The 24,046-nt window shown below is 35.1% G+C and overlaps 1 protein-coding gene across 1 annotated transcript; it reads left to right on the forward strand.

Moving 5' to 3' along the window:
* Positions 1-284: 284 nt before the first annotated feature.
* LOC135690799 (kinesin-like protein KIF28) lies at positions 285-22,810 on the forward strand. Its single transcript, XM_065208463.2, has 27 exons — positions 285-429; positions 1,641-1,679; positions 2,298-2,374; positions 3,997-4,013; positions 5,310-5,332; positions 5,846-5,967; positions 6,379-6,457; positions 6,774-6,837; positions 7,262-7,351; positions 8,023-8,119; positions 8,575-8,727; positions 9,250-9,514; positions 10,062-10,222; positions 11,355-11,443; positions 12,104-12,236; positions 13,076-13,133; positions 13,590-13,732; positions 14,357-14,503; positions 14,792-14,879; positions 15,465-15,524; positions 15,984-16,071; positions 16,396-16,569; positions 17,976-18,098; positions 18,742-19,011; positions 19,596-19,751; positions 20,383-20,511; positions 21,296-22,810. The coding sequence occupies exons 1-27, from the start codon at positions 416-418 to the stop codon at positions 21,404-21,406; spliced, it is 2,970 nt and encodes a 989-aa protein (XP_065064535.2). The 5' UTR covers positions 285-415; the 3' UTR covers positions 21,407-22,810.
* The last annotated feature ends 1,236 nt before the right edge of the window (positions 22,811-24,046 follow it).

Here is a 24,046-nt window from a genome sequence, read left to right on the forward strand (position 1 = left end):
TGACCTCTTTGCTCAATTTGCTTGCCTAGAATTCAATTTATAGCTCGTTTTCATAGAATTTGAAGTGATAGCCCTAAAAACTTGCTGCGGTAACTTTGGACGGCAGGTGCAGAATTCCGATAGTTCTGAAACTATCAATTCATAATTACATTTAAAAGTAAAGGTATTTTTCAATAGCTATTTGAAATGATGGGTTGGAGTTTGATCCATAGAAACAAATAACAACACAACTTTTTTGTTTACGTAAATTTTTTCAACCACAATAGTATTTGGTCACGTGATAATACTAAACTTGGATGTGTCCATAGCAACAAGTGCACTGAAGAATCGAAAACCGACGTCCTTTACCCTTGAAATGTCAAAGATAATCTTCAACCAAAACTAAAGAAGATATTGCAAGGAAAAAGCCACAATCATGCCGGACGAGTCGTAAGTGCTTTCAAAAACGCAGATATTAAAAATCTGTCATTTTTGAGAGGGCCCGAGGCCTTTGTTCATTACTTCCTCTTTTTCTCGAAGCCGCTTTTGGGCCTAAGTTAACGTAAAGTCAAGCCAGTAACCACTTTCAGCCATCCGCTAAGTTTTAATATACATTACAACAACTAAGTAACTTTTGTTTCAGTCAAAATGCTACTATTCTGATTTTCTTCTTTGTTTCTAAAAGTTTATTTTTTTACTAAAATTTTATTGAGTGCGCCGGTGTATCAAATTGCAGCAGTTGAAAATGGAAACGGCAAGCTCGAATGCAGTGGCAACTGCCCCTACCCTAGTAATTTTACTGTTGGTATTTAAATTGGGTCCACTTGACTTGGATTTTCAACTAATTGTAATCAAATTTATCGTTAGAAGAAACTGTAAAAATTATTTTTTCTCCGCTCGGCGTAACTGTTAACAACAACGTGGGATGTTGCGTCTGAGTAACAGGGCAACCCTGCCAACGCACTCAAAATAATATCAAATGTACTGACATCCCGAGTCTCCATATCAGGTTTCAAATCAGTTATTTAGAGAAATTTCATTGGAAATTTGTAAGGTTTCGTTATAAGTCCCTTTTTGATTTGAATAAATCAAATTGCTGGTATATAACAAACAATAATTTGTTTTGAGTTAAATGTGTCAACAACGGTGTTCATCTGATCTAAATCATTTATGAGAAGGAACTGTTGCCATAAAACTTTTTCCAAAACCCATTTTAACTAATTGATTAACTTGTTCCTCTACACGCGAATTTTTTTAAGAAAATAATATCCTGATATAGTTATTAGAATTAAATTTTAAAGGCCAATTAGATATTGTAAATTATGTCAGAAAATTTTTTCATGGTAGAACTACAAGTTCAAAATTGGATGTGAGAGTTTATCACTTCTTATAACTTTTTCCCATTGCTTAATACCATTATAAGTTTTTTCAACAAGTCTTTGTCTAAGTTCAAGTCTTTGTAGAGTTTAGTTCACTTTAATTTGCTTTAACAATGGAGATATGTTATTTGGGCATAAATATTTTATCTTGTATATGACAGATATTTTAATACTTGAATAAAAGGTCTGTAATTCAAGTGAATTCAGATGCGTTGTTTCCTTTAATTTACTTTAATGAGTTTTATGCACCAAGCAAGAGAAAATATTTTATCTTCTTTTTAGGGTTCGTGTAGCTGTCAGGGTTCGTCCCTTTAACTCCAGGTAAAGGAGAAACATTTTTTTATGTTTATTAACTTTCTTTAAAAGAAGATTACATATGTTAATGAAACAATGTTAAAAAAGTACACATTTCTGCTAGAAATGACAATTTTTGTATTTTGCTATGGCATAAATGATTGTGGAAAATTTCCTCCTTGTTTTTAAAGAAGAAACTTGCATAAAATTATCTTTTTGATAGTAATGAAGACTTGTATAACCAGAATGTTTACAATTGGAACTTCGTAACAGGCTATGTGGAATCATGCAGAAAAATCATTTTTGTTACATAACCAAAGATATTAACCTGACCAAATTTACAGTTTCATTAATGCCAAGAAGCCAAAAACTGTGTGATCAAACCATTCCTTCTGAATATTCTCCTAAAATCTGATCCAAAAGATGCATTTGATTATTTCTAATTAATTATTTCAAAGATCAATCAGTTTTCAAAACTACTTTGTTCCTATTATTTAATATGTAAGTGCTTCATATTTTTACTGCTAGAATGTAAAGTTTCATCTGATAAAAAGTTTCATCTCACTGCTTATGGAGTCTGAATCATAATTTGAATCATGTAATTTGTCACTGTTAAAAACTAACATGCATCTTAATCATATTTAGGGAAAAAGAAAGAAATGCAAAATGTGTAATTGATATGCAAGGGAAAATGACTACCATCCAAAACCCAGAGGAGCTAAGTAAGTTTCAGACAGAAGGGTTTTATGCCTGTGTTGGGAGCAGAATAATCCGATTATAGCAGTTCACTTGCATGGAGCACAATAACCAATATGGTTAACAAAATAAAATTTTATTTTAAGATTTAGAAGAATTCATCTGAAGAGCTACCATATGTTGGATTGAAAAAAGTGGAAGAAAAATGGTTGTTAAGTTTTAAAATGACATTAATTGAAGATTCATATGAGTCATACAGCTAAATGTGATTAGGAAATTTGATGATATCTTGCCTCTAAAATCCATTGCAACTGAACTCCAATCCATTGATCAAAGCTGCATCAGCTGCATTGAGCTGCAGTCTTTGTGTAATGGTGGATAACACTTGTAAATTGATCTAAGCAAAATGAAGGTGCTCTATAAAACGAGCCCCTTAGAAACTCTAGGCGCTCTATTTCGCACCTCTAAATAAAATGTTCTTGAAAGCATCCTTGAAAAGCTTTGGAAGATTCAAATCTTCATATTGAAAGCTTTGGAAGGGTGTTAAATAAGAGATTCAACAGTGATACCAAAAGCACCATAAAATGAAATAACAAAACATGCAACAAACACTATGTTAATATAAATATAGAAATATAACAAAGCAAAGTCTCGAAATTGTTCAGATTTTTCTAGATATGTAAGTTGCCATCATTTGATGAGCTTTTATCACTGTCAGTATCACTAATGTTCGACTTAAAGCCATGCATTTTGATGAAGCAATATTTGCTAACATAACACAGTGTTATGTTAGCAAATATTGCTTCATCAAAATGCATGGCTTTAAGTCGAACATTATATTTTGTTTCCCTTTTTATGCTATCCATTATATAAAAAAAGCTAGAATATCTGTTACTCACGAAAGCAAATTAAAGCTGGATAGCAATGCAATAATTTGGGGCGGAGATCTGATCGCTGATTAAACAGGTGATTTGCACAGCTATTGAGAGAAAACAGAAAATAATACTTCAACAGAATATTGAAGCTTGCTTGAAAATCCAATAAATCTTCCAGAGAATATGCTTGATGGCCTGTGTCCTTGGTGGTTATTAGAGGGTTATTAGATTAAAAATGGTATCAAAAACCTAACATTGAATTTGCTGAATTTTTTTCTCAAGGGGTAACGCAATTCAAAATATTGCTGTCTGTTGGGAAGATTGTTTATGCTTGATTAAGTTTATTCACCAAATTCCAAAAATTTATTTTGCTCCGTGGTAATATTGTTTGTACCTTTTGAAGGGCCCTATAAATCGCTCTCCAAGTCTTTTTTTGGGTGTGCTCTAGGTACCCGCGCTCGATCGATCGAGCGCCTTTCCGGAAAAGGCCTGGCCCACATGTCGATTGTCTTATCACACAAGATTAAATTGAGAAATATTAAACTTGTAGGACCAACACCCAGTTGATTGTCACATTAGTATGACAATCACTCAGAGTTAAAGCTCAAAACAGTTCTGCCCTATGCACCATGTGTGTACAGCCCTGTCTGTATAGCATGAGGCAATATAAAGAGTCTTTTAAAATTAGAGTATCCTTCTCCCATTAAAGCTTTTGGCATGATCATTCTTTCTGTTAACTGGAATTCAACCCATGTTTTCTTCTTTCTTTGCAGATCAACCACCAAAAGAGGTAATAATATTCATTCATTACTATTCATTAAGGGGTAAAACCTTTTTCATAAATTACTACTAAAAGCAATTTATTGGTTACAAACATGAAAAGGCCTTTGCATATCAAATTTCTAATAATATTACACATAGCCCTTTTGTTTGTCTCTATAGACAGCTTTCCTGGATTTAGAAATCACACTTTTGCTGGCCATTGTTTACCTTTAGATCATCTTCTATACACAGTACAAAAACACTGTTTGTACAGAGTCTGAAATTCTTACCACCAGCTCATTTTTATTTCAGTGTTACTCTCATCACGTCCTTGGTTTCTAAACAAATATCGTACTATCTCATAATTACTAAATTTTGCTAAGTGCCCCAATCTCACTAGGATGAGTCTACAAGGCCAATCTAATCCAGATAGCAAATTCCTAAGGCTCACAAGTATCTTGTACTTCCAATTTTTATTCTTATCTGTTGTTAAATAGAAATGAAAACATCTGCTTCTGGTACAAGAAATTAGTTTTTTAAAGAAATGATTTTGATTGTATATATTTGTAAACTTTTTGTGCCATTATAGTTCTTTTTCATGGACCAAATTATCACCATCCAATTGTTGATTTTTATACAACTCAAGAAGGCCTTAAAAATTTTCTTGCTGATGTGTTATTAATTAATTGGCAGATAAGATACTTTAGATAATTACTTTAGAAAGTTAGTCCTCTTACAATACACTTTAAAAACGAACTCTATTATTCAACATAACTTATTTAACAAGTATGCACCAAGTAGAAACCCTTTTGCCCTATGGTAGCGTTTGCATGATATAATATCAAGTTCTTTGTTATATCAAGCACTTGCTATTTAATTCAAAAATTTATTGTTAGATGTTCCGTTATAAATCAAAGGCATTTTTGATCCTGAAACTTTTTCACCAAATGAGGACCCTTGCCTTGTCTTCAACTATGTTATGGGCTAGCAACCACACACACCATTTTCCTTTCATCCAATGTTTGTACCTGGTGTCATGTGGCTTTTTCTGTTTTTTTTATCAAATCAAACGGTTTTGCAGAGTTTATTTTATGGTTGTTTTAAGTTGAAAATAGCAAAGATATGATGCTAGACGACATCTGGATATCATTTATTTTGTGTTGGTAGTACAACCTGTGGTAAAAATTGTCTTTGTTAATTCTGTTTTGATAGTAAATCAGTAATATTCTAATGGAAAAAACGAATTTCATGTACTGCAAGATACATGAATTGCTATTCAAATCCTTTTATTTCTTAACTAATGATGGTTTTTATCTTTTTTCAGTTCTCTTTTGATTTCTCATATTGGTGAGTACAGCGTTTTGGTATTTGTAGAAAACGAACCTCTTGCCCATCCATGAATTGGTTCATGCAAACCCTTTTTAATACGAAACAAGGGCAAATACGCAAAAATAATTTGCAGCTTGGGACATAACTTTTGGAAGCTAAAGCGGAAAACTATTGGACCACGGGACCATTGGTCCCAGAAAAAAATGAAAAAGAATTTGCAAAAAAATGCTCCAGAAACTCCAGAAAGAAAGAATCTTGAGAAGGAGAAAAAATTGACACATAGGTCAGCAATGATCAATCCTATCATAAATATAGGAATATAATTGATATACTTGGAAGCTTTTTAGATGTTTTCTTTAGCAGGAATTGTAGATGTAAAGCGAACGTGGATGGGCCTAAAAATCACTATGCTGATAGTTAAGAACAAAGAAACTCATTCGATTGTTGTAAATACTTTTTGGATTTACTAAATGGTAAAAACTTCAAGCCTCTAATCCCTGGTATAAACTCAAGTGAACATTTATTCCTCAGGTCTCATGATGGAGCTAAAGAGTTGCCAGATGGTTTACTTGTTGCAGACAACCCAAGATACGCCGATCAACGAACAGTGTTTAATGATCTAGGCCAAGGTGTATTGGACAATGCCATCTTAGGTAACTGTTAAATCAACTTGTGATATTTGACAATCCTGTTTCAAGCTTCTTTTCATACCATGTCGTTCTTTGGTTTGTTTTATTCAAGAGGGGCTCACCCATAGCCTTAATGTTTCCGAACGGTATCAAAACAGAAATAGCCACCAATGGTAACCAGAATATTTTGCAAAACGAAGAATATAAATATACAGACAAGATTTCACCCCAACAACACGATGAATATGCTGAACCAAAAAAGTAGCTTTTTATATAATCTTTTAACCAAAATGGTGGGTTGAAACTTGATCCAATAGATAGAAATTCTAACATTTAAGACCAAAAAAGCAGATCATTCGTATGAAAGTTTTCGATAACAATTCCCTCCTTTGATGATTCCAAGTTTCTTAACATTTTCTTAACATACTTCATCAGGATTCAATTGTTCGCTGTTTGCCTATGGACAGACGGGTGCTGGAAAATCATACTCCATGGTCGGTTATGGACAGAACAAGTATGAAATTTTGAGCATCTTTTTTAATTTTGATGTTTGTTGAATAAGAAATGGTTTGCGTCGTTTAACTTCTATCAGAAGGTACTTGCGATGCTACTGCTGTCAGTTTTTTTTTTTTTGAAATTAGCCATGGTGAAAGACTCTTTTGCCTAACAAATATTTCATGGATAAGCTTTTTCTCTAATGAATGGTACCAGACGGGATCCAAGCCTGTTATTTGCTTAATACTTCATTAGAATAGTAGCGTGAACTATACTAAACAGGATTATTTCGATATTTCAATTCAATTATTTCGTTATCTTATATTGCTTTCCAGAGGTATTGTACCTATTACATGTGACGAGTTGTTCAAAATCATTGAAAGGGGCGATGGAAGCATTGTAAGTACCACCGTTGCATTCATATATAACACATAAATTGCGGACTGTAGTCTTCCTTGATGTGCCAGGAGTGATTTTTTGAACGATTACAGTCTGCGTAATATGTCTAGTAGTATACTTGGGAAGTAAGGCTTATCTATACGGCACTACAACACCCTGAAAATGTTTTTATAAATGGTCAAAAGTATTATTATATTTTTCTTAATAGCGTGTTGGCAATTTTAGATGGCTAACTGAATTTCTTAAGGGCTTTCAAGATCTCCTTTGGTGAATAGCCCTCTATACTCACTTCGCTAACTTTGTTCATGTCGTTGCTCAATGTTAAAGAACTTGATTAGTATCAATTCTGCCTTCTATTAATATGTTTATGCATGCAGTACCTTCCTGTATTTACTTTGTTTGATTTGATAACCCTTTTTCTTAGAAATATCAAGTAACATTCAGCATGTTGGAGATCTATAACGAGCAGGTCCGAGATTTGCTCACAAAAGAAAACCCAAAAGGAGGTTTGCAGGTTAGTGTCATGATAATCATGATAATCTATTTACAGAATGACGTGAGTTGCAGTGGATTTGAATTCTTTATTAGTGCTTGTTAAGCTCGAAATCCGGACAAGAGAGTTATATCAGAGTTTGGCTTTCTATTAAAAGACTTCAGCTTCTGACACAATTCATTTCAGATGGTGAAACTTGAAAACACGTCTTTACCTACTTAGATTGTCTGTTTTTGTAACTGTTTTCTCCAAAAGATCTGGTTGCCATTGTGTATTTTTACAGCTAACCTTAAATTTAAAGCCGTGATTTGATTGGTTGCTTATAATTGACAAATAATTATGACCAATCAGATTCACTGCCTTCTGGTATCAAAAGTGAACCCGATCGCTTGCCAATCAAATTTTGACCGACCATTGTCAGATCCGGCAACTAACAGAGAATCTGTCTTAAAAACGTTTCTTGTGATGTTTTAAGCACATTGATTTTTTCTTACTAATTGTGGTATATAACTGCTTATTGTTTTTGTTGAATTGATATATATTATATTCGCTGTCTTTGTATTAAATACGTTTACTAACTTTCTTAGAATTTTTCTTTTAGTCTTTTCTGAGTAAATTCAATTTGTTTATTCTTCTTTAATTGCTATTTGTGCCTTCGAATCCTCCAAACTTTTTATTTTCTGTGAATTTAGGTGCGTCAAAATCCCAAAATTGGTGCCTTCTACGTCCAAGGATTAAAATTTGTAGCCGTGGGAAGTTATAAGGAAATTGAGAAAAGAACAGAAGAGGGTGGGTGGAATTCGAAGCTCCGCAATTTTTAACGATTCTGAGTGCAGATATCTTATCCTTTATTCTCAGTCTCCTTGTTATTTATATCTCCATAATATGGACCAAGTTTTTTTGAATTGCTTCGAGTTTAATTCAACTGGATTCTATTTCGCTTCTTAGATAAATTGCAATGAATTTTGCGTCTTTTTTGCCTCTGGTTATTTTTATCAAAAAACTCAAGGAAAATTAACTCGAATTTTCTGTTTTTGCATTAATTTTGCCATTCTTTAATTTTATATGCCAAGATATTATTACATTGTCAAATATCAGTGGCCCTCATTTCTGTCTCCCCATGATTTTAATATCGGTAAAAAGTCTTTCATCCTTTTTTTAGAATTTAGTTGGTACGTGCCAAAGTATCTGCATGATCCTTCAAAGTCCGGAAAATCTTTGATTTGTCCTTTTTTTATTTCTAGGCACTGCAAACAGAACTGTTGCGTCAACTCAAATGAACGCAACAAGCTCACGTGCTCACACAGTCGTCACAATTCAGTTTGACCAGATATGCAAAAATGACATGGGCCAAGAAACTAAGAAAACCAGTATTATTAACCTTGTAGATTTGGCAGGTAATTGTAGTTTCATTTGTTTTGATTTTATGGAACGCGTGTGAATTTGAATATAAATTGATAAAATATCGATGATTTGATCGGCTTATTTTATGAATTATCAGATAAGTTGGGTCTAGATTAAAAAATGGTTGTTCTTTTCTCATGATTGATTGTTCTTTAATGATAACATATCAGTAGGTTCTTTTATCATAAAGGGTTGTTTGTCAATGATAACATTGCAGAGAGCTTAGCAAGTCTTACGTTTGCCATAGTGGTAAAAAAGCTAGAAACCTGATAGAAGGAAATCGTGCTCAGTTTTCTATCCATAGATATGGAACTGTCTGTAATAAAACATAAAGTTTCATGAAGCTTTACATGAAAGTTGTGAAGCTGGTTTTTCTATTAGCTCCTTTACATGTTTCAAAATGAGCTCTAGCCTTGTAGGTCCTTGCTCTCATAATAGTGAAGAAAAAATAGAATAGAACTGCAGGTTAAAATCGAAAACTTCCTCTTTTATTGCTAGTTTTTAACGAATTTTAGGTTCTGAACGTGCTGACAGCACTGGAGCGACTGGAGATCGCCTCAAGGAAGGAGCTAACATCAACAAGAGTTTATCAGCTCTTGGCAATGTCATCTCAGCATTGGCTGATCAGTCAATGGGCAAAAAGAAAGTGCTTGTGCCGTACAGAGATTCAGTGCTTACCAAGTTGCTGCAGAATGCACTTGGTGGAAACAGTAAGACCATTATGATAGCAGCTTTGTCTCCTGCTGATATTAACTACGATGAAACCCTCGGCACGCTTCGGTAAGATTCTACTTGTTTGGATTTAAGTTCATAATTCAATTAACATTTTTGTATGCCAAACGAAAAACGTAACAGGAAAAACGTTTTCGTATGTTATTCAGAAGAAGCACAACCCTTAGTTGCTAAATGCACTTAAGAGGCAAATCAAAATATGCATGAAGTTTTGTTCCAAACAGCTTGATGAAAAGAAGTTTTATTATAATTTTACAGTTTTTTTAATTTTTGCCGTATTGAAATTAATAGCAATAATGATTGTAATGTAAACTTGCCAACTGAACGATATTAAAATTGTTTGTTACAGAAATTTCAATTTAAATCTATTTGATGAAATGTGAAATCTACAAATGAGGCGAAGCTGTTTTCATTTTGGCAGAAATGAAAGAAGCAGCAATTTTTTTGCTTAATTTTAAAACATATTGGAGGCAAAATGTCTTCAACTTCCTAACTGTCACATCTTACGTAGCAATGTTTTTAGAAGCTCCGTTTGACTTTCACAGATTTTTGGATTTTCCTCCTTATATCTACATTTGTTTATGTTTCCATTTAGATATGCTGATCGAGCAAAGAAAATCAAAAACAAAGCCGTTGTCAATGAAAATCCTATGGACAAACTTATTAGGGAGCTCAAAGAGGAGAATGAAAGACTGAAAAAAGCGATGGGTGGAGATTTGCCAGTGTCCGCACCTGGGGCAACCATGACCGAAGAGGGTAAGAAGACTTCCTTAACTGTTTTTTGACGTCAAGTTCCATTGTCTTTTCTGATCATGAAACAGTGTACTGATAATAGTGTTGAGGTAATTTTCAAGTTACCATAGAAACAAGAATCGGCTCCAAAACATCCTATATGATGGATTTCACAACTAAAAACCGTCATTTGCTACCCCTAACTTTTTGTTTTTGCTTTGTCTCTACCCCTTTTCTTCATCACTTTGTCCAGCATCTTTCTCTGATAAATCTTCCTCTTGTCTCTTGGTGGTCTGTTTTTCGCCTCGCTTGTTCACGTGGTTCAAAGTTACGGGGCGGGACCTCTACCACATTAGCTTTGCCAATTCGGAGTCGCTCATTGATGCCATGCATTCGTCGTTTTGTGTAAGCAATCATCAATCTGACGTATTTCAAGAAAAAGCCAGGGTTGAGCATGTTAACTTCTATGTGTGGATAACACAATGCATTTCTCCGCATCGAATTTTTGTCTTTAAATTGGTAATATTTAGCAGCAACATATTCCCTGCAGATGGTGGCATTTTGCCTATCTATCTGAAGTCAGTACTGAACATATGTCATCAAACTCAAGTGGTATTATGTTAACAAACATATTGCTCTCGCCTTTAATATTGCTCAGATATTGAACATTATGCAGTGCACAAAACACCATTTCCTTTCCTTGTACTTGACGATAATCACAGGTTCCGCTACCTGCTAATGAAGAATTGTTGTCCAGCCCCCAAATCGTTTTCAAATCTTCTATATATAACCAGCGTATAGTGTTGAAACTAGTATCAGAACTAGAAAAAATGTACATGACTTTCTATTTGTGTAAAAATACCTTTCAGAGTTTAATATTAGCCAATAATACAATGTAAGCTAATTTTAAATTGAAGCGATTTGAAGAAATTTGAAATCCTTAGTCTTTGTCAGAATATACTGCTTAACATGGGCAATGCTCAACCGTATTTTTCAATTACACTATTTTTTTCCACCTCGTATAATGTTGCAGCTGCCAATAGTCTGCATCCGTTTCTTGGTGACAATCTATTTTAAACGGCTGTTCCTTTTAGTCCATTAAAGTTGCGCTGTGCAAACGTAATCCCTATTCTAACTCGTTTATGAACCATTTTAGAAAAGGAAAGAATGAGAAAAGAAATGGAAGAAGAAATACGTGCTCAACTTGAAGCGAACGCTATGGCAATGATGAGTTGGGATGAAAAGGTTGGCTTCATGCCTTTTACTTGTTGCTTTCATTTATACGTGCTATTCACTACCTTATTATTGGGAAATGTAGACCATTGAGACAAATTTTGATGCCCTTTAACATATTGATTATTTGTCATTCATATTTGTTGCATGCTTCTGCAGGTTACAAGTTTTCAGTGTATTGTCAGGTTTTTTTACAATCCAATATACATCTACCAATATCTACCAATACATATAACGAGATACACTGCTGACATGAAAGCAATTTACAGTACTGCTAGGACGATACTCTGAGAAGCAAAAAGCTGTGGTTTGGAGAACATCGTAAATTATATTAGAACTACATTTCAGGGCCGTCGGAACCGGGGGGGGGGGCGGCCGGAGCCCCCCAATGATTGTCAACTTGGAGTATGTTTCCTTTATAACATTGTATTGAATGAGAAGGAATACAATGGGCAGCCCCCCAATATCAGCTTCGCTCCAACAGGACTGCATATACATAAAAACCTGTACAAAATTGAATCCTTTCTCGTCAGTAGCATCGGATAAGATGATATTATGGCATTCCTACTTCCAATGGAAACTAAAAGCGCACTATTTGTTGTGTTGTTTCTCTGTTAGTCGATTACCAAAAATCTCTAGCAGCTTTCCTAATTCCTTGTGCTTTCTTCACAGCTCCAAGCATCGCGAAGTGAAACGGATCCGGCAGATGATGCTGCAAACGAAAAGCTGCAGACAACCCCACATCTTATCAACTTGAACGAGGACAATATGTTGTCTGGTGTCATTAAACATTCCTTAAATGAAGGTGCAGCTTAACTATCTATTTTGAAACATTGAAATATCGTGGCCTGTTCCATATATGTTGTGGAAACTAAAAATACAGTCTTCCACAAGTTATAAATAAGACTTGAATCATAAAACAAAATGGCTGTCGAATATTACAGACAAAGTTTACCGTAACTTTATCTCAAGCTATCTTTATTTTATTAACTTCAATCTTAGAATGTTAATTGCGAAAGATGCCGCTTGAATTTAACAATTTTTTCTTCCGTCTACAGTTTCTATCAATGCGGTTTTTATCTTTGTTTTATAATAAAAACCTACTAAGCAAGTAAACAAAATCATTTGAGAATGGGGGAAGGATTTGTAGTACGATAACTTCCCAGGCGAATGACAATTAACGCCTCTGAGCCCATTACAACTCGTGCACATGCAGAGTTTAATAGTGGAATTGGAGTATTGGTTTTGAGACAGGTGTTACCCCCCCTCCCCCACCAATCTTTTATTTTTGAATGCAGTTCAAGGTTCGTCAGGTATTCATTAAATGCTGAATTTTATTTCAGGCAGAATCTCTAGAATATAGTGGTAGTCCTAATAGTCAAATATGGTATGCATGCAAATCACATTGAAGTAGCTCTGCTGTATAGGAAAGCATCAAACTATTATTTTTGTTCAGATTTTTTGCTGCCCCGGTTCAAAGGATATTTGAGAAAAACCTTGTTTTGTTTCTAATCAACATGTTCCAACCGTTATGGTTTTCAAGGAACATTTATCCTTTCCATTTACGAAATAACACTGTGCGAAAACTGCCTTATTCCTTGTTTCAGGTTCATTGTTACTAACATTTTACCTTCTGCTTGATAGGAGAAACAACGATTGGCCGGAAAGATGCAAATCCCAATGTACCTATGACCGGATTGAGGTACAAATGTCTTTGATGCCCAATTAAGATATATTGAGAAATTGTGCTTCTGTTGTCCTCATATTTTAGATTATTCAACCAATATGATGTGTCACATTACTGGTTAAATTTTCAATGAACTCACTAGTTTACGAGTTGAAGTCAATTTACTCACGAAGTTTCTTCTATGAAAAGTCCTGCCTTTTATAGTAATTCTAGTATTCTGCCTTAGAGATATTCACCGTTTTTTACATGCCATTTCAATATATATCATAGTACCCTTCTTCCATTTTCTCTTTTCTCTTTTCCCGTGCAATCAAGAATGTTTAAGGTCAGAATTCTTGAGGAGGGTCTAAGGTGAAAAGTCCAAGAATCCAGAGCAGAACATTGACAAGGTTTTTTCTCGTATGCAAATTGGATGCCATACGAAATTTAATTCTAATTTTAGTCTAAAAAATTCTAATTGATGTTTTTCAGTATCATGAAACAGCACGCAGTTCTTATTTGGCATGAAAATGAGGTTACACTGAAACCGGCTACGGCTGGTGCTAAGACAAAAGTCAATGGCATGCCACTGACTGGAGAGAGGGTTTTGAAACATTACGATCGAATCCTTTTTGGTAAGACATTTTTTCCCTATCTATCATCCTAGGACAATTCTTTCCATGTATTTGGATAAAAGGGTTTGAAGCATTATTGTCCAATCGAAAAATATCCATATAACAAATTGTTGTTTCGACTAATTGTTCTTGGCACTAAATGGTCATCTTAGGCTATTCAGTGGTGAACTTATGATATGACATCTTATGACCTGGTCAATGGCTCTCCTCTCTAAATTTTGGGTATCTCCAACTTTGGAAACATGTTTCAACGTTTTTTTTGGCGCCCCTTACACTATAAGCGGTAACAGAACGTTAGATTCATGCAACATTCTGGTATGCTATAACCTCAAGCGATTAGCGAGAACAAAGTCGCAAACAGTTTCATTCACTTAAACGATATACACCCACGTACTTTAAATGAAACTTTTTTCAATTTCTGCGAGTTCACATAGAGGGAATTTCACAAGACAATAAGAATGGTAACATTTAATGTTCTTGAATCTGGCTTTTGATTTGGCTGTAATTTTATGCTTAATCACAAATTATTAATCTGTATCCTGTTTAGTAGACTAACATTTAGATGGTTGCAAGGCGATTTGGCTTTCGCCATTTTTAGAGGGAAATTTGTGTTTATTTTCTCAGGCTCGAACCATATGTATTATTTTGTAAATCCATTGAATACTGAGAAAAGCGATGGAACTCCAGGAAAGGTGGATTGGGAATTCGCACAGAAAGAAATCGCCCAGGCTAAAGGGTTTCAGACTGGTTTTGGAGCTGGGCTTTCTAAAGGCAAGTGACCTTTTGTTCTGAATGCGTTTTAGTAATTAGATCCATTAAGTTTCGACAGTTTGTGGTTGTCTAACTTTATGAGTGGGTTTTTTCTGTAACCTAAAGCATTTGCCTATCTGAGAACTGAATGGAGGTTAATATAAAGTAAGTTTATAGCTTGAATTTAACTGTTAAAGGACCAATATAGGTTTTCTCTTGATCTTTAAAAATGGTTTCATTGCTAATATCAGTGTGTTTTCATCACAGTTAACGACAGTCTTTTAAATGTCCAATGTTCTTTTTAAACAGACCAGCAACAAGCTCAAGAGCAAGTCCTGGAGTTGTTACCCCTGATCAGCGAAGTAAACGCTATCAGTGAAGAACTGGACAAGCAAAAGTATGTCAACACTAAAATTCAGCTACAGCGCATATAAAGTCAGATCTACAACCGCTGCCAAAATTGTCGTGGAGCACATAAGTTATATGGCACTATCTGAACTTTCTCCTTTCAGTATTGATAAGCTCGTGATGTCATCTTTGTTTGTGGAAACATCATTGCTACCCTTTGTTTACGTCTTTAGTTAAACTGAATGAAAGAGGGATTCAGAGCCGTACTAATAAATTAAGAAGATTTTACTGGACTGAGAGACGATTTCAAAGCTTCGAGGAATTAATTGAAGTATTTAATTTGTATGAGTTTGTTAAAAAATTAATTGAATTTTGATGTCGTCTCCTTTCAAGCTGTAATAATGTCATGTGCTTACATTGAAAAAAGTTGCATAAAAACACTAGCATTTATTTTCATTTTGATGATCTAAAAAATTCTTCCCTTTGTGAAAACAATTATAACAAACTATATTGTGATTTAGCACAAAGATCGAAAATATATCACTTTATTCAATAATGAGTACTTAATTGGGTTTTAAATGTTATCTTTGAATCTTGTCGATATCTGGTGACGCTTTACACGAATCTCTTGCAGGACTTTTGAAATCATTCTCATCTCAAGTGCAGCACAGGATGCTGGAGGAAAAGAAACAAAGTAATCAAGATTTTCGCTCGTATCTAGAATTATTTGTGATGATAACTGCTGAGTTGCAAAAATTAAAGACTGAATAACTTGAAAAAATCCCTAACATTTATCGGGTCGAGGGATAATTTTACGAATTTTTGGAGGGGCAATCTTAAGTTGTGTTTTCGTAAAGTTGATATTCGGAATCAGAGGTGAAATGTAAACTGGTATGGCATTATGTAAAGGTTGTGAAGAACTATCTATTTAGGATCGCTTTTTTCAAGGATTTATGAAAAAACATAGCTTATCATTTGAAATCGCTGCTTATCATTAGGAATCATAGCTAATCGTTATCTCTAATCAACAGTAATCATTGGGATCATAAATAATCAGTAGAATGATTGCTACTTAGCAGTACTGACAATGTTGTACTTGGAAAACATTTTTACAAATTATTTGTTAGCTAAAAATCTCGCTGATACTTTCCAGAGTTCTTGTAAAGATGAAGAACCTTCTGAATGACAACGTGTGGTTATGGGAGCGAGGAAAGTTCATGAACAGAAGGTTTCTCATGCAGGTATGAAATGAAAGACATTTTTTCATGAATATTAGGGCTTTAAAACCCTTTGATCAGTTAGTGTGAAGTTTCGGTTTCCTAAATAGTTTTATCTATTTTATGTTTCTGTTTGCAAGCATTCAGCACCGTGTAATGAATTCTCTTTTTATTCGAAATTCGCATGTGATCCATATCTCACAGAGAAATCAGCGTGTCTAAAATGATGCAATTATTTTCTCATATATTCACTTCAGTGTTTGTATATATATGATAAATTTTGAATCCAGTTTATCGTTTGAGTAAATTTTCAGCATTTATAAGCCAAGTTACTCTTATGTTCTCAAGGATCTGTATCAACGGTTTCTTGATGGGGACGAGACAGTGAAAACAATTCCTCAAGAAGAAGACCCTTTCTGGGAGCCTCCGGAAGATGTCCTTATTGGAACCGCAAACGTTTTCTTGCAGAGTTTATCGTATGCTTTAGACTTTGATGACAAGCTGGCAATTACAGATTACAAGGTAGGTAAAGTTTTTGTTCATAGCGGCAAAACTGCACAAGAATCCCGAAAAATTTCAAGATTTTCGAAAACTTATTTTATTATGCTCTCCTTTGAAGTTAGTATAAGCATTTAAGAACAAAAGTGAAAAAAGGCCGCCAGGTCTGGAAAACCTAAAGATGTTATGTCCACTCTGCGTTCCCTGGCATCAATTTTTGATATGTGGATGATACATATGTCAAAGGCCTGGCGTCTTTTTTCGACACGTGGGTGACACATATACCATTTTCAAAACAGAGGCTGAGTGTGATATTTTTCTAGAACACCTTAATAGCCTACACCCAGCCCTCCAGTTTACGTTTGAAAAGAAATAAAATGATTCCTTACAATTTTGTTGAGATGTTTTGATCGAAAAGTTTAACACTGGATTTATTACCAGTGTATATCGCAAGCCCACTTTTACTGGCCAGTACATACTCTGGGATTCATTTTGCCCAAAAAACAACGCAAAGTCAACCTCGTCAGAACGTTAGTACATAGCGCAATCATGATCTGCTCGAAATTTAAACTTCATGCTGAACTGGATAAACTTAAAACGATCTTTCTGGACAACAACTATCCAGAAGATATCATTTTGTCTTAAACTAAGGAGAAGATCTTAAACTACAATGGATTGGTAGCAGTTCCTTGCGATTTGAGAGTTAGATTAAGCAGGCCATCACAAAATGTTTCTTTGCTGTCAATCCCCTTATTGTTTACAGTACTAGGAGAGCCCTACCACCCAAAAGAGTTCCGTTGTTTATGAATTTACGTGCCAGTGTGATTTTGGCTACGTAGGACGCACTACCCAAAGATAAGGGGATAGGATAAAGCAACATGTTCCTTCCAACATTAGAAACAGAACTGTCCCTCAAAGAGAACAGCTTCCTCGATCTTGTAGGTCTAGAAGCACCTTTAAAACAAGTGATTCTGCCATCGGTCAACATCTTTTGGATAACCCAGATTCTGCAAAACTCTATAATGACGACATGTTTCGGATAATTAGTAGAGCCCGGTCGTTTTTCCATCTAAGCGTTTTGGAATCGATCTACATACAAACGACAAAGCCGCTATTGTGTAGACAGAAGGAGTTCGTTTTCTCTCTTGGGCTCCAGTGGTAATTTTTCTTTAGGCACGCGGCACTGATTGGTCAACTATACCGGTTTTGTGCTTACGTTTTTCTGATTGGCCTACTTTGATCCACAAATGGATATATATTTTTCATCGTGTTCTTTTGGGCCCTTATTCTGACGTTTTATGTTCTGATGAGTGTCAGACGAAAAAGCTTTTAGCCAATATATTGTGAAATGTTTGCTTTAATCAATGTCATTTTCAAGTTCTGTATGTTCTGCCAAAAAAGTTTCATACCTTTGTTTTCTTTCTTGCTAGGGTATCGAGCAAGGCACTTTGATTATTAACGTGACACCATGTACTGCAAATGGCAAGCCTTTGGACGAAGAATCTTTTGTTGATGAACCGAAAGATCTACTAGGAAAACCCTACCATTTCAAGGTATGTGCTACTGTTTTTCAGTCATTTGGTCTATGAATCTTTGATATTATAATCCAAGACGGTGATTATTTTGCTGCTAACTGTGGTTGTATATCTGCAAAAAGATAATCCGCCCATGGTAATCCTTGCTCAGAGAATTGCTGGTGTTATTTTTATTTTGCCGATCCTGTAGAATATTGGGGGCCCAGGCCCCCTTCCCTCCTCTCACTACCCCTTGACTTAAAGCACTAAAATCTTTCAACAACTCCATCTGCTTCAGTGTCAGCATCTCGTGCAGTCTTTAAAATTGCTTGCTTTAATCTCCTGCTGCAAGAATATAGTATTTTCGACGATGTATTCCATAAAACTCAAATTAATAAACTCGAAAGATTTTGTGGTTTAACATCATCAAATAATCAATTATTTCGACAATATGGAATCTCTGAAAAATTCTAAAGAAAAGTTGTTGTTTGGAAGGGGGGGGGGGGGGGGGTGAGGGACTATTGACAATTTTACAAAAATCAGATGTAATGCACCAAGACTATTCAGCCGATGTTGAAGCTGAGTGAACCTTTTTAAAATCATGGTTCAAGCTCATTCTTAGCAGTTTGCATCGAACTAATATATTTTCTTGACTTTGCTAATTATTCGCTTTCTTCCTTAGGTTTTGATCAGAAATGCTGAAATTTTGAAAGCCAGATATTCTCAAGGCATTTACATCAAGTATACAACCATGGGTGAAACTGAGACAACGGAGACTCCGGTTGTGAAGGACACTCTGTCGCCAGAATACAATCATTCTAAGCTTTTCTCATTCCCAAGCATCACAGAGGAGCATTTAGAATGGTTCGACTCAGGCTGTATAACGTTCTCTGTCTATGGAAAGCAAGTGGACACTGTTTCAGATCAAAGGCTTTTGAAAATGACAACAAAGGTATGGATAACCTACCATTGCGGTTACTAATCGTATTTTGTTATGGATTCTACTTTGAACACTGATGCTAAGAGAAAAGGGATTCAAGAAACGCTGATTTAACACCTTTTTACAGTAGCTTGAAAGCTATTATATTCGGGTTAATGAGTATTTGAAGCAAATCAACCCCATGATTTATTCCAAACTTGCAGAATCTGGCATTGATGGCACATTGTACCAAAATAATCATAATGTTTATAGGTTATGATTTAGATTCTGCTGTAATTAGAAAGGAAAAAGTGAAATATAGGAAAAGACGTTCAGCCTCTGTATTAACACTGCCTCAGCTTGTTCTGTTTTAAGAGCGTATGTATTTGGGATATGGGAATATGCTCGTACCTTTTTGAGGTAGCTTCTCTCTTAGAATGGTGTTCAACACAGATAGACGAAAGGTCTCGTAGCGAAAAATTGGAAGCAGAATCAATTGCTAAATGCAGATTCTTGTTCTCACTGAATTTAAGATTTGCATTGTTCCTTAGATTGTTCAGGATGACAATGTTGTTGCTTAGTATTCAATGCTACAATGTCCCATGAATTTATTATAGGAATTGCGACAGATGGAACACATACAAAACCCTGGTATGAATCACAGACAGTCGACGTTCAGGCCAGCGATTGGCGAATCAGCGCAGTTGAAATCAGAGCTGATTTTGCTCAAACGAAAACTCAACAGGCTGGCAGAGAAAGAGAAGAGAATCCAGGTAGACAACTCTAGGCACAATCTATTTACCCTTCCTTCACGACAGGGCTGTTAATGAACTGCCAAACACGAGCAACTTTTTATTAAAATGCCTTGAAATCAATGGACAATGATTCATGAATAATTTTGTAATCATTATGCTTAGAATATATATTTTTTGTGTATTAATTTAACGCTGATATTCCATAAACATAAGGTTTCTTACTACAAACGCTACAAAATCCTGCAAGAAATTGTTGTATTTTAGATTTTTAGATGTATGATAATATTTATTTATACTGTCGATCACATCGGGACTTTAGCTCAATAATCTGAGGAATCTAGAGTAGGGATTAATCTTGCCTTTAAATCTAAATGTACATTGTAACGGGATTTCATGCTAATCTTTTACATAAAATTACACACGTCCATTTTCCTGACATGATTTCTATATGGCCAATCTCTTTCATACACATTTTATATAACCCACTGTGGGTGCAACTAAAGTTTTTCCGGAGGAAATCTCTTGTTCAGAATTCTGTTAGACTTGTTTTATTCCTTCGTATGTGCACACTGTTTTTATTTGTGCCTCAAAATTTCCAACAACATTTCCTACAACAATGCTCTTGAAATGCTAAATCCTCTTTTCCAAGGATATTGTCACTGAGTGGGGAAAGAAACCAGATAACGAGAAGGATTTCAATGCATTCCACAAGGCCATGCAAGCTGCTGCATTCTATCAACGTGGCCAGCTCAAGTACAAAGTTAACATGCTCCAGTCGGTAAGTTTCTCTTACTGTTCCTTTATTTATCTCACTTCCTAGGAAGTAATTGGAAAGTAGTTTGCGGTATCCAAGTCCTTGAATGTGGTTTTAGTTTTCAGTTCCTATTTCTGTGAAAAAGTTGTGTATTTGTTACTGGAATGCATTCAAATTCCAGTTTATAATTTATATTACCTCTTTTAATTGTTTTGCTGCTTTTTAATCAATTCACTTTGAAGCTTTTCTTTTAAACTCTTTGTACTTTTTTGATGCCTTTAATTAGCTATCTATTTTAATTTATTTTTGATTTGTTGTTTTTCTTTTATAACTGTTTTGCGTCTCACTTAAAAGGAAATGCAGCAAATTGCATATCTGTTTTATCTTATCCTATCATAGCTACAAAGCCAGTTGATATTTCACCTCGTTCTTTAGATTCTTGAAGTCCCCCTTAAAAACTAAGCATTAATGATTTTATTGTAATGATGAGTATTTTTTACATAAGTCTAACTAATCAATACATGTAAACAAATGCAGTTATTATATTCCAATCAGGACATTTTGTTGTATTGCATTGAGAAGTCTAGCAAAGATTCTATAAATGCCTTTACATAAACAATCCACATTTTAGGGAGGGTCAGAGAAAGATTTAGCACCAGCTTTTAAAACTCGAGCAGAAATTCAGTGCAAGGCCTAATCGAAATGTAGCAATGATACCCCTATATTTGCAAGAATATCAGCTGTTTTAACCTTTATCAGCTAGGTATTTTGAAAATAATGCTATAAATCATGCATTCTTTCTTTCCAGTATTTGAAAAACCAGAAAGTTACTACTGCAAACGGTGGAGACATAAAAACGGAAGTGAAACCAAGCGGTTCGAGCGCTTCAGCCGGAAGTAAAGCATGCTCTGTAATGTAAATAATTTTCCTGTCTTGCTAATGCTCGTAAGATGTATTTATTGTTATAGTTTGTGACTCATTATATGTCAGTATCTAGAACAAAACACGGATCACTGAAGTCTATTAGTGATTATGGCATTCTGTTCAAGCAGAATATTAAAAAAATATGTTGCAATAGGCCAACTTTTAACCAAGATTTAATCACATATTTGTTAAAAAGTATCATTAATGGCTTTCTATATTTTTCAAATAAGAGCGGGTTTGTTTATTTTCTAATGCTCTTTGCAAAAAGTGCACGTTGTGTTATGTCAGCTTTGGTAGTTCTTTAGCTTTCTCTTGCCAGTCGAACCCTATGCAGTTACATTTTTGTTAAACAAGAATAACAGTCAGTCATTTTCTTGATATTGTTAAAATTGTAAAAGAAATAAAAATCTGTCTACTGGGTATAGGACAGAATACTCCGAAGGCCATCTTTCTTTTTTGACGGGTTTGCAAGAGAATTTAATCTGTTCTGTTTCCACGAGCCACAAAAAAATTAGCACGAACAATTTCTTTCGTTTCATGCTGCCAAATACAAATAGTATTTACTTTGCTTTATCTCCTTAACTCAACCCACGGCCTTCTGGGAACTGGCTCACAAAGATTACTCGGAAAGCCTTCCTCTTCGGCACTGCCCTTGCATTCAAAATTTTGAGCAGCGAGCCAAAACATTCTTTAGGGCGAAGTTGAATTAGAGTGCTGAATTGAAGTCACTGTAAACAACTGATGTGGTTTTCAGGAATCAAAGCATCTGTAAGGTTCCTGTCTTTGCCGATAACTAACTTAGCTTTGTAGGACCAGTGAACTGCCACAAAGGTAACAAGTTGGTTGATATGCTTCTTTTCAACTTGCATCACACCTTTGATCAATTTTTTCTGTTGAATGGGACAATGTCCTTAGATTTATTCTTTCTGCCTTCTCATTTTCTCGATTGTTTATGAAACTTAGACAGTCGATATTGAGCCAACGAGAATCCTTCTTCCCGATCAACTAAGACTGAACGCTTTACCGGGTTGCAAAAAACATGTGCCTATGTGCCTTCACAACAGTTCATAAATGAGCCACCCGTACACCGCCCTTGGGGTAAATCTAGCTTCCTTTGTATTACCTAACGCATTAAAACTGTTAGGGTTCGTTTATTTATTGTGTTGATTGCTGTTAGTTCGTGTTTACTGTATTATATACTTGATTAGAAAAGGCTTTTTTAACTTTTATCTTAAGCGCTGATACATTGATTGTTTAATAAGAGTGTTTCGTAGACTTCAGTTCTGATATGTTTAATGCACTGATCCTAGATTGTCAATAATGTTTTTTAGATTCATGTTTATCTAACTTAAGAACAATGTGATTGTCCATATGATTCTCCACAAGACTTTTGACAGAGTTTGCGTTTATGTCTAGAGCTACCTCTTTGCAATGTCAAGTTTGTCTGACAGGGTACTGCCTTGCAGATGGTTTGTAACTCAGTGGACCGGCGTGTTTTTCAATAGAAAAAGAGTCTGTCGGTAAGCTAATCACAGACCAGGGTTTTTTCTTAAGAACACAAAAATCCATTTTTAGAATCTTGTCTTTGAATCTGCTAACCTGAAAGAACATCATGAAATCTCTCTAAATATGCTAAATCAGTTAAATGTGTTACAAATTGGCGGAGATACGGCGGTATTAAAACAGGCTCTTTTCTCATCAGCACAGGCTTTTTCCTCATCAAGCCTCTGTAAATTGGTCCATGTTCTCGTCTGTTCGTAAATTTATGAACAGAGCCATAATGACAGGAATCCGTTAGCAAATTTCAAATCTTTCATTGGCTTTGACGTATTTGACTGATTTTGCTTATTTAGAAATTGCTTATAATGTTCTTTTAGATTATGTGGTCTAAATGGAAAAATTCCAAAAACAGCTTTTTATGACGTCACACTTGGTGTTGTGGCTTTGGTTTCGTGAAGGGAACAGACGCATCTGGTATAAAGACAAATGGGCGTGACTGGGTGTGACCAGTTTGGGCATGCATCATTATATTTTAAGGAAAGGAAAACGCTCAACCGAAGTAAGGGGTAAAACTGACTGTCTAGCTGACACAATGCAGCGTGAAGGAAAAAACAGGATTGGAATACTGTTTTGAGAAAAATCCCCCCCCCCCCCCCAGTTAAAATTCTTCTCTGCTCTCCTGTGGACAAAATTGAGAAACATTTCTGAATTCTATTGCCAATAAAATGCAAAAACTTTGTGATTTTTGCACGATACTTTGACAGTGTCAGACCCATCAGATAACTGCCCACAAATGAATCAAATCATTTTACTCGTGCAAAAACTGAAGAACAAATGCAAAATGTACAGTGTTGCAATATTGATTCATTATGTCTTTGCTTAATGTGTGTAACTACTAGCTCAACGTTTTCTCGATTCTGTTGCTCATTTAAACTGTAGCTTAAAACGAGGCTGTAATCTGATGACGTTTTCCCGCCTTTTTGCTAAGGAAAACAACTTTAAGGATATTAGAAATACGTTAATTTAGCTGAGCTAGACTTATTAAAATTAGACGAAATAATGTTAGTCTTTCCTTGTTTGGTTGTTTAAATTCATCAATTAAGTCGTGGTGGTTGAAGGTAAACTCGCTGCCAAT

This window comes from Rhopilema esculentum, chromosome 4 (genome assembly GCF_057945365.1).
Source record: "Rhopilema esculentum isolate cy_ngs chromosome 4, ASM5794536v1, whole genome shotgun sequence".
NCBI lineage: Eukaryota > Metazoa > Cnidaria > Scyphozoa > Rhizostomeae > Rhizostomatidae > Rhopilema > Rhopilema esculentum.

Bases quoted from the DNA above. Each gene is read 5' to 3' on its own strand.
- LOC135690799 (XM_065208463.2), top strand. The intron at 12,237-13,075 runs GTGCAGCTTAAC...TCTGCTTGATAG, and splicing joins TAAACATTCCTTAAATGAAG to GAGAAACAACGATTGGCCGG. The intron at 19,012-19,595 runs GTATGGATAACC...AATTTATTATAG, and splicing joins TTTTGAAAATGACAACAAAG to GAATTGCGACAGATGGAACA.